Here is a 12,089-nt window from a genome sequence, read left to right as displayed (position 1 = left end):
GCCCTGCGACATCAGTTGGAGGCAAAGTGCATGCCCGGGGCCCGCCTGCTGGATGTTTTGAAGCCGACCCCAACATTCCCTGAAACCAGGGCCACGCTGCGAGGTGCTCATCGCCGGCACCAATGACCTGGCCATTGGCACGCAGCGAAACATCTACCGACACCTTGAGCCCTACATAACAACCAGAGCCAGCAACAACCGAGCTCCTCGTGGCCACATTACCGCACCCGACACGGACCTGCATCCAGCCCACCCCATCCATGACGAGACGTGCTCGTGAATGCCTATATAGAAGAACTGGCCGTTCAGCACAACTTTCGGGTGCTGAAGTTCCACGAGTTAAGCCGGAGGTATTTCACGAGGCACGGTCAACACCTCTCCATGCGAGGTAAACGGGTGCTGGCTGAAATTATTGTGAAGAGCCTCACAGCCACTCAGAGGCCCGTGAAGACTGTGCCGCCACCGTTCGAGCCCACTCCGGCAGCCACCAGACATCCAGCCATCAGGAGGTCTACATCGAACCACCAGGACGTGTCCTATGCAGAGGCTCTCGGTGGAGCTGCTGCTTCGCCGACTACGCGAGACCCCGGCCATGCATCTCAACTGGATGAAATTAACATGCAAAATTTTTTAGGGGACCCCACTCTTAGCACCGCTCAAAATTTGACAGGAAAAAACAAAAAAAATCAAAAAAATCCAATCTGAAAAGCCAATTATCCTCAAAGAAGGTCACTCTGGTGCATCAAAACGCACAAGTGGCTACAAATAAGGGAGACGAACTGTCACTCATGTGTGAAGAACTCAATCCCGACCTGCTGATTGTAACCGAACACAGTTTCAACAACAGCAACATTGACAGTTTCAAAATTCAAAATTACCAATTGGCAAACTCTTTCTGCCGCAACTCCTCCAAAGGAGGAGGTGTAGCAATTTTTTTGAGAAACAACTTTTCCTTTACCCCTCGCACGTTTGGCACATCCGTAGACAAACATTTTTGAAGTTACAGGGGTAAAGATAAGAACAAGTCAATCACAATTTGATGTGATTGGCTTGTACAGGGTCTCCAACGGAAACGATGAATCTTTTTTTTCAAATTTCGAACAAATTTTGTCTGACATGACGAAGAAAAAGCGCAATTTCATTGTCATGGGGGACTTTAACATCGACATTTTAGATGATAACAGTCCAATGACTAGAAAACTCGCTGACTTGTTGGGGTCGTTTGGCCTTAACTGGTCGATCACCTCTCCCACGAGAGTTACGACCACTTTGGCGACTGCGATTGACAATGTCGTCACAAATTTGTCAGACACCGAGGCTTTAGTGGTCAACACAGCCATTTCAGATCACTATGGCCAACAGGTCACAATCAATGGTCATGAACCAGCAAGGGATCCAGTCAACAAAAAAACAATCAGAAACACAAGGCCCGCAAATATTAAGCTCTTAAATTTTTTTCTCGCTCAAGAAAATTGGAGCTTTCTAAATTTTGGAGATCCCCTTGAAAACACAATTCAGTAGTTTTGAATCGACCTTTAACTACCACTTAAACGTGAGCTGTCCCCTGATAAAAATTCAACAAAAAACGAGGCAACAAAAGTGCACATGGATCACCAAAGGTATTCTAATTTCGAGAGAAAAATTATTGTTTCTCTCAGAAATTAATAAGCACTCATTAGATGAAGAGTTCAAAAATCTTTGTTCAAAATTACAAAAGAATTTACAGAAAGGTTATCAGAGCTGCGAAAGCTTATGATGTAAACAAAGCATTGCTCACGTCCAAAAATGTCTCAAAAACCGCATGGGCCATAATAAACAATAAATCCTCACTGATCGACAAGAAAATCGATCTCCAAATTGAAAATGAACATATTAGTGACCCAATGAGGATCGCTAAGGAGTTCAACAAATTTTTTGCCTCGGTTGGGACTGACCAAGGACTTAGTCCGCATCAGAACCAAAAATCCCCATCATTGATACCAAGTCCAGCAGCCTCAATGGCTCTGACCCCGGTCCCAGAGGAGGAGATCGCCAGAGTGATAAGAGAACTCTCTTCGAAAAAATCGAATGATTCAAACTATGACTCAACGTGGCTTCTAAAACTGTGCTCCAAGCATTTGTTGAGGCCACTCGAGCATCTGATTAATCTCTCTTTTCACTCGGGAACGTTTCCACCCTCTCTCAAAATTGCGAAAGTTACCCCAATTTTTAAGAAGGGCGACCCCCTTTCAACTCAAAATTATCGCCCAATTTCAATGCTGCCGGTCTTCAGCAAAATTTTTGAAAAAAGTTTTTTTCACTTGATGTGTGAATTTTTCACAAAACACAACCTACTATCAGCAAACCAATTCGGGTTCCGAAGTGGAAAAGTCAACAACTGACGCAATCGTTCGTCTGGTCGACATGATAGTAGAAGGAATGGAAGATCGAGGAGACACGTTGAGTGTATTTCTCGACCTATCGAAAGCATTTGACTGTGTTGACCACCATTCCCTCATTCTCAAATTGGAACATTACGGGGTGCGAGGAGTGCCACTCAAGTGGCTCGAATCGTACCTTAGTGATAGAAAACAATTTGTTGGAATTTCAGACGTTCGATCTGAAGGGAGAGGGCTTTATTATGGAGTTCCCCAGGGCTCCATCCTGAGTCCTCTACTCTTTTTGATCTACGTCAATGATGTTGGTTCATCGGTAAGCCGCGGACAACTCGTCCAGTATGCCGATGACACGACTCTATGCTTCAAAGCGAATTCAAAAACAGAACTCGAAGAGATTACATTCATTGAAACTCAACAATGCGATCCAGCATTTCAATGATCTCAACCTCAGAACAAACCCAACGAAATCAACATTCATTCAATTTTGCCTGAGACAAACGAACTCAGGATCTAGTCCCACTGTCATGTTGAATGAGACTGAGATCGAAGAAGTCTACTCAACAAAATTCCTTGGAATACACCTCAATCATGGGATTTTCATGTAGACAGCGTTTGTTCCAAGGTATCCTCAGGCATTTATGTTTTGAGAAGACTGTCCGAGTATTGCCCGACTCAGGTGCTGATGACGGCGTACTATGGACTAATCTACCCACATCTCTCCTATGGATTGGTTTTGTGGGGGGGTTGCTCAAAAACAAATGTTTCCAGAATCTTCATACTGCAAAAAAGAGCAGTCAGAATCATTGCCAAACTGCAAAGGAGAGAGTCGTGTAAGCCAGCATTCAAAAATCTGAAAACTGTTGACACTACCCTGCCTCTACGTATTAGAGACATGCCTTTTCTTCATGTCAAAATGCGAAACCATAAGAGGTAGTAACATACACTCTTACGCAACAAGGGGCAGGGAGAACTACCGAACTGGGGAGACACAGAACGGCAGTTCATGAACGTTTACCGTCACAGGCGGGAGTTCAATTCGTCAACAAATTGCCAAATTCAATCAAAAATGCCCCAATGCTCAAAGCATTTAAAACCCGTCTGAAAACTGCGTTGATTGCAAAAGCATTCTACAGCACAGACGAGTTCATGGCACACCATTGGGAGACCACCGAATTGGAAGACTGATTAGGTGAAAGAGTGGGACAATTCGAATGATTGGGAATGAATAAATGTTGACAATGTATGTCTAAAAGGGATTGAGATGTAAGAATGAGTGGAAAATTTTTAGTTTAAACAAATATAATGGACGATTGCCATACAGTGTTATATTGTCTAACGCAATAAAACATTTATTTATTTGTTGTTGTTGCTGAGATGCGAAAGAGTAAATTTCACCATTTACAGTGTATTTTGTGCTGTTTTCTTTGCTATATAGTTATCAATTCGTAGTTATATAGTTACTAATTAATTGTTTTGTGTGTGTGTGTTATTGTGACGTTTGTGCTATATTTCAATATCTTATAATATTTTTTGTAAAAATGTTCTGTTTATTTTCTTCAAAGTATACTTTTAGAAGCTATCTCATATATATATATATATATATATATATATATATATATATATATATATTAATATCCAATTAGATGGTAATGAATATGAATTCTCTGATTTGTATGTGAACAATATATAACATTTGATAGCAAAATACTAAGAACATTGTAATATCAATGTGTTATATAAACTACTGCAATTAGGAAAAATTGTCAAATGTGCGCTTTTTAATAAAAATATGTATAAATTAAAAACTATATATTATATAAACTGTTTAACATTATACATTTCTGTCTTCAGGACAAAGTTTCCCATAATTTGGCTATTCTAAATTTTCAATATATTCAATATTTCAAATACATGACCATACTTTTTTGAAAAGTTTTTTATTTTTATTTTATTTTAATTTCTTTACTTCTAAGGTAAGAGAATTATTTTTCTAACTTTATAGTTACACAGTCTGAAAGCTCAGTTCTTTGCAGAAAAAATTGTATACAACACTTTATATTTAACTTAATATTTAGATTTATTATAGATTTTACAAGGAGGGCCTGCAAAACCTCACAAAAACAGGTGTGGCATTTCATTAAATATGATGGACGCTCGGAGGGTTAATGACATCTGTTCTTTAATGTATCTTCTGGCTCATGATGTTTATATGTCATGTCCTATACAGAATACCCGAGAATGTGCCGCTACAGCTGGTGTATGCATGCATTGTTTTACGAATGCTGTACAACATAGCGTTGGATACATACGACAAGCCGAATCAGAATGTTGTGTCGTTTAAGTCACCCTCCCATAAACGACAAAATATTGAGGTATTGTATTGCCTTATTAGTATTTTTAGTATATATTCCTATAGTGAATTTCAGTACGTATTTATATACATAGACTTATCTCACTACTGAGTTATATAAATTGCATTTCTAATAATATTATACTTAGTTTTTTTATTAAAGATTCCAACTATACTCAAAACATAGCAGTTTCATTGTCCACTAATAGTAGAGCATCCTCCATGATAATTAGAATACTTTAATTACACATTTCAGAAGAACAATTGTGGAAATGTTTTATAATATAAACTTTTTAAATTCCAAATTATTTTTAAATGAAGGGACAATATTAACATTAATAACTCTTGGAACGATACAAATATTTAAATTTTTAAAATTTTGTCAATTTGCCTGTAGATGAAATCTGCCTCATTAAATATATACATTTATATTTGAAAATGTTTGTTTATTTCATTAGTCAAATTGAATCTGTACATCCTTCAAAATCATAGCCAATAGAAGCTCAGAAATCAAGACGTGTAGTAACATTTGGGGCTTAAAATAATATTACATAAGCTCTGTTCAATTGTTTAAGTGAAAGAAGTTTTAATATTTAGAAATAAACAGTTCAAATACTTTGATATGCATTGGCAATGATATAAACATTTACTTGATTGTATTTTTTGAGGAAGAAGTGGAACGAGTACCTTTATTATATTACCAACAGGATCCATGCAAACAACATCTTGTACATAATCATTAGGAGTCTCATCTTATCATTTCCCACTGTTTACTTCTACATAGGTGCATTAATTTCCAGTGTTTCTGCTTTGAATTTATTCGCAACCTTTCTCAACAATTCATTACTTTTTAAGAGGTGTTGTAAAGATTTATGTGACTACTTTTTTTCCAATCTCCAGTGTAAAACTATGTATGGTAACCATATGGTTTCAAACCAAGGACCAACGTATATATTTTTGTTTTTTCCAAGTGCAGATTTGCAATTATTTATCCCAAGGAACTGTAAGTTCCAACAAAAGATCTGTTTTGAATCAATTTAGTAGCCAATACTTTAGTGACAAAGTTAAGTAGACTAAAATTTAAAGAAAGATTCATATGGGCTGTTATACATGAACAAAAAACTAATTTTGTATTAAGCTCTAATTACTTTAAAATATTTTATTTTGGTACTCCATACATTATTTTTTTAATTTCATTTAATTATTTTTATTGTTCGCTTTGCAGTGTGTCCTTTTAGTTTAAATGCAATTGACACAGGTTAATGCTCCCACTTTTAACCTAAGCAATATGTTATTCAGTAAATGTTAAACTGCAGTGCAATCAAATTTACTCTTAGATTTTGCTCAAGATTGTATTACCATTGCAGAGTCAGCGTTCTCTAGAGTCTCCATCATCTGGCCGTCGGATAAATTCTCTGAACCTGACACCGCCAGCACCTGACCCTGTGGTGGTTCACTCCGGAGTCGTCATAGCCATGCTCCAACTCATACCTTCCATACAGGACTTGGAGGAGACACAGGTATGTTTAAAGCTCTCTATAACATCTCTGCAATGATCTTTATGATAATTCTTTGTTACTTCTTTAGCTGTTAATGAAGTGGAAATAATTTTTGCAATAGGTAACTGTTCTTGTACTATTTCAGCAATCGCTGACTCTGCAAGTGTACATGACTGAGGTGGTTAAATCTCTTGTGCGCAGTGAACGCAACCAACAGGTAATCAAGTTATCATCTGTTACATTTTATTATTTTCGATTTTCTAAACGTACAAACACCAGGTAAAATTTAACTTTATTACTGGATGTTACTCTAATGCACTAAATATAGATATCATTCAATTCTAGGATTTGTTGTATTTTTAGACTTTTTTTGTTAAAGTCAACAATTTTTAAAATATTTTGTTTTTAAAATGTTTATTAGATAAATTTTACTTTTTTAACTTGAACTAAATGCTAGTTTTGCCATAAGATACCACAGCTCTTTTTTCACTTGATTCTGACACCAATATATTTTTTAAATTAATTTATTACTTAATGAATACAATTAAGAGAAATTAATAAAATACACTGAAAAATCATGTGTTGTATCTGATCTACCAAATCTTCAAGTAAGAGCAACGGAAACACATCTATTTGCGGGACAACTGCTGACCCGCAGTATTTAAATTACCCATTGCTAAAATGTTTTATCGTCTAAACTTTTTGTATGAGGATACTTTAATAGAAAAATAATTACTTTAGTTTTATAAGTATTAATTGGCTGGTAAAAAATACTCGGACTCATTTAGCAGTAACAGTAACTGAAACATGTAGCCTACTTGTACCATTTATGAGTACTCTGTAATGTATGATTCTAAATCGGTACGAGTACATTTAGAACTTGTACCTGGTTAATCAAAGTATCGGGTATAAGTAGTAGCCACAAGAAATAGTAAAAACTAACCTCATTTTCGTACTTCCTATGTAATGGTAAAATTAAGATATTTAGCGTTTTGAACAAAACTGAATTTAAGTGCAGTGTCTTATATTTCGTAAATTAAAATAGTTATAAAATTTGAATTTATGTATTGTTTTTTTTTTATTTCAAAGTTCCAACATGAATGTTATGTTTTTCACAAATAGACTATAGACATAAGATTATTTTGAAATGAAATGCTCTTAGGGAGGGACAGGTTCTATTTGTTTCTCTCCCCTCCTGCCGTTGGTGCACCCCTGCAGCTGTTAATGTCTAAAATTGTTTTTATAAAAGGGATATTTAATTTTAGTATTACTACCCATGAGTAAATATCTAATACTATTTGGTTTCTTGGCGATCTGTATAGAGAATTTAGTGTAGGAGAAGAACAGAAATTATTATGTTACAAACAAAAAAATCAAAATCCCTTTGATAAACAAAAGAGCACCCAACACACAACCAACCATTGCACTATCAGATCTCGTTTTTGCTACCACAATGTGCGTGTTTCATATTTATGCATATTTATATATGGTATTGTATGGTATAAACAATACGTATGTAGATATTGTCCTAATCTATTGATTTTTCACCACTTATAAATAGTTTAAGGAGACATAATATCTTCACTGTAATTATATTGGATAAAGTAAATTGTATGATACTCAAGGTATATAAGTGCTACTGTACTATATGTTTTAGCCTGTCAAAACTTGTATGTAATTTTACCCTATTGCTTGATAATATCTAGTTGTACATGTATAGGTGATGTGCGACTCAGGGACAACCATCTCATTTGCTGTCTGTGGGTCACAAAGCCCTGGAGCAGGAAACTCACCCCTCCACTCCTCCCTCCAGTACATGTTCGAACGACTGGCCACACAAAACCTGGAACCCAAGGACCTCAGGTATTGAACAACAAAAATAAAATTGTCAAAGTTCTCTCATTCTCTAACATTGTATGTTGCTATTTCTTCATTACTAGACATTCTTCAAAGGTCTATATTGTATTATTTGGATCTCCATTTTTGTAATTACATTTTTATACAAAATTAATATTTAATATTAGTATCAGTAGACTGACCTTATAAACTATTTTCTATGGTCCACTGATTGAAAGAACACATAAAGGTACATAATTTTACACATAGTTAGAAGTTTTCTATTTCACTGCAAATCAAAAATATTTAGTATGTAATATATGAGTTCTTTCAATCAGTGGACCTTAGAAGATACTTTTATAGGTAAGTCTGCTGATCTATTTATCAACTAGTAACAATGCTTGGCTTTGAGCCCTATTAATTCAAATCTAATATTTAATATTGTTTAGAATATATATCCCTTATGCTTATTTTACTATTTTATAGGCCATTAATGGAATTAAAATTAAATCTTTTTTAACTTTTGAATACAAATTTAGTAAAAAAAAACTGGTTTGTTCCATTTTCTTGGGCATTTAATATGCTGAAAATAAGACATTTCTAATAACCAGCCTAAATTTTGTAGGACCGCTTAGAAATATATTGTCAATGTCCTATAAAAATTAGTCAGTGTGAATAAGTCAGTAAATCAGGTCAGTATGGGTTGTTCAGAATGACTCTGCAGTACTTGGTCAATAATCAAACTTTTCTTTACTGTTCAGCATCATCTAGCAGTATGTAATGAATTTGCCATAAAGATTAGTCAGTGTGAATAAGTTAGTAAATCAGGTCAGTATGGGTTGTTCAGGATGACTCTGCAGTACTTGGTCAATAATCAAACTTTTCTTTACTGTTCAGCATCATCCAGCAGTATGTATTGAATTTGCCATAAAGATTAGTCAGTGTGAATAAGTTAGTAAATCAGGTCAGTATGGGTTGTTCAGGATGACACTGCAGTACTTGGTCAATAATCAAACTTTTCTTTACTGTTCAGCATCATCCAACAGTATGTAATGAATTTGCCATAAAGATTAGTCAGTGTGAATAAGTTAGTAAATCAGGTCAGTATGGGTTGTTCAGGATGACTCTGCAGTACTTGGTCAATAATCAAACTTTTCTTTACTGTTCAGCATCATCTAGCAGTATGTAATGAATTTGCCATAAAGATTAGTCAGTGTGAATAAGTTAGTAAATCAGGTCAGTATGGGTTGTTCAGGATGACTCTGCAGTACTTGGTCAATAATCAAACTTTTCTTTAATGTTCAGCATCATCCAGCAGTATGTATTGAATTTGCCATAAAGATTGGTCAGTGTGAATTAGTAAATCAGACTTGGTCAATGTATTACTAGTCTACAGTATACTGTTGAGGACCGTTCATCAATACATGGTGAATACATCATATAGAGTAGATTGAATGTATTAGTTAATATTAAAACCGATTGGGTATATACAATCACAAAAAGTACTTGCTCCGCCGGACTCGAACCCGGATCTCTCACTTGCCGGGTGAATGCGCTACCATGTTACAAAAATAATTAAAAAGTGAGGGCTCTGTGGTGTAATGGTAGCACATTCACTCAGCAAGTGAGAGATCCGGTTTCAAGTCCCGGCGGAGCAAGTACTTTTTGTGATTCAATGTTTATTAAAAATTAAATTCAGCTATTGCCATTTATACACATTTAATTAATGTAAACAAAAGTTGTTTGACAGGTATTTGGTCTTCTGATTATATGTTAGTTTGGTTATTTAAACGCATATGTGACAGATACGGCCAAATACAAAATAATTGAATCGTAAAAAGCGAGGGCTCTGTGGTGTAATGATAGCACATTCACCCGGCAAGTGAGAGATCCAGGTTTCGAGTCCCGGTGGAGCAAGTACTTTTTGTGATTCAATGTTTATTACAAATTAAATTCGGCTATTGCCATTTATACACATTTTATATATATATATATATATATATATAAAACTAATAGAAGAAAAAGACTTCATATAAATCCTTTAATATTTCGACTTTTATGTCGTTTTCAAAAAGGTACAAAAGGTGTATATAATGTAAGAATTAAAAGTCTTTAAGTATTTAATACATATATATATATGTATTAAAAAATGAAACTGGTTACTAAGTAAAAACTAAAAATATAACACTTATTTTACTACCCAAAAGTATTTTAGTATTTTTAAACTATCCAACCAAATATTTAAAACGGTTTATAATAAAAAAAAAACTTTAATATTTGATTTGAAGACTACTAGAATGATGTTCATTTTCACACCTAGACCTAATAATAAGGTCTCTTAATTAAGAAAGTATGAAACCTCAAAAAATGTAATTTGAATTATATTTTTATATGTAATATAGCTTTGTACATTTTGTAATATTATGCAGTAATACTAGATATATTTAATGGTAATCTGTGGTTTGTTACCAGAGAGTTCCTCCGGCTGGGCTCACCGCTGTGTTGTCTGCCGATGGACACACTGTTCCACTCTGGTAGCCGCAGTGTAGGTGGACCAGTGCCACTCACCCGTATTAAGACTCTGGTCTCCATGACAACTCCTCGATCTCACGGCAAACTCCCCTCTCCCACCGTTTGTAGAGATGGACATGGTGGCTGAGGGGTTCGGCTGTCTCTACCTACCCAGTGTTGCACCACAGAGCCCACAGGACCTTCTGTAGTCAATGTAGCCACACTCACAGCTCCAGACAGTAACGTGGTCGGTGGCATCGGCTCTGGTAAGCTTTTGTAAGAGTTTTAAGGCTCTTCCAATATACACATTTTTGCTCTTTTTCTTTAGAATATATGTTTAACTGCATTACACTCATTGTATTATTGTAGGGGACCGTATATTTCCACCTCAAACGGGGCTGAGCTACTCAACATGGGTCTGTGTAGAACGGTTTAGTGACCCTCGTTCCGACCCCCATTGTGTGCGGCTGTTGACTTTAGTACGTAACCTCCACTCAGCACGAGACGACCACCTTATCTGCCTGGCGATGGTGCTGTCTGCGCGAGACAAGGCCATCATCATCACCACCCAGGAGACACCACTCAATCACAGTGAGACCACTGTTGTTTTTTTATTTCTTTAATATTTGTTAAAATAAAGTTAGTTTTGGCTCATGCAAATATTGTATACTTTATATTGGGATTATTGTCATATAAGCTTTGTTTGACTTATATTTCAATTGAGAACAACTTGAAATAAGTAAATTTGTAATTGTTGATGTTGCATGTATCTTGAAGACTCATTACACTCAATGAAGTAGCACAACATTTAAAAAAATATATTATTGGTAAAAGGCTCAATTGTATCTCATCAACAATATTCCTCTAAATTTTGTTCTAGCATGTGCAGATTGTGGAAACCTGGGTAAATATTACAAAACAATTAATAGAGGACAATTAACAGTAGGCTTGTATATTGTCACTTGTGGGTTTATTGTATAGGAATATTGCCTTAAACAACGTGTTTTAAAGATTGTTTGGTCAATTAAGTGGAATCTGTAATCTGGAATCTTTTTCGTATTTTAAATAAATCTAAGACTCAAATTTGTTTGTATATAAAATTGTTCATGTATGCTCTAACCAGTATTCTAACTCGGGATATAAACTGTCAGTATTCTTACCCTAACTACTAGTTGTACATCTATAAGTACATAAATTCTTTATCCACAGCGAGTGCAGACTGGGAACCTGAAGGCCATGGGGGACTCCTGTGCCAGAGTGTGGTGCCCTGACCTGCTACAGGAGGGTCAATGGCATCATATAGTCCTGGTCCTCAACAGAGCTGTGCTCAAGAACTCCTCCTTTTCTATCTATGTTGACTCTCAACTCATCACAACCCAAAAGGTGCAGTGGATATTGTTAATGGTTACAAAACTAATTATATATATATATATATATATACATATCTATATATATATAAAGAAAGTCGTGTTAGTTACACTATTTATAAGTCAAGAACGGCTGATCCGATTTGGC

At 35.6% G+C, this 12,089-nt stretch overlaps 1 protein-coding gene across 1 annotated transcript; it reads left to right on the top strand.

The window, feature by feature from the left end:
• The first annotated feature begins 1,116 nt into the window (after positions 1–1,116).
• On the top strand, positions 1,117–11,845 carry LOC124373783 (WD repeat and FYVE domain-containing protein 3-like). Its single transcript, XM_046832123.1, has 10 exons — positions 1,117–1,362; positions 2,341–2,714; positions 4,606–4,750; positions 6,096–6,248; positions 6,373–6,444; positions 7,948–8,090; positions 10,536–10,675; positions 10,763–10,840; positions 10,944–11,165; positions 11,784–11,845. Exons 1-10 carry the CDS (start codon positions 1,117–1,119, stop codon positions 11,843–11,845), a joined length of 1,635 nt encoding a protein of 544 aa, XP_046688079.1.
• Positions 11,846–12,089: the final 244 nt, after the last annotated feature.

This window comes from Homalodisca vitripennis, unplaced genomic scaffold (assembly GCF_021130785.1).
Source record: "Homalodisca vitripennis isolate AUS2020 unplaced genomic scaffold, UT_GWSS_2.1 ScUCBcl_6409;HRSCAF=13611, whole genome shotgun sequence".
Lineage (NCBI taxonomy): Eukaryota > Metazoa > Arthropoda > Insecta > Hemiptera > Cicadellidae > Homalodisca > Homalodisca vitripennis.
This window is presented reverse-complemented; position numbering and strand designations above follow the sequence as displayed.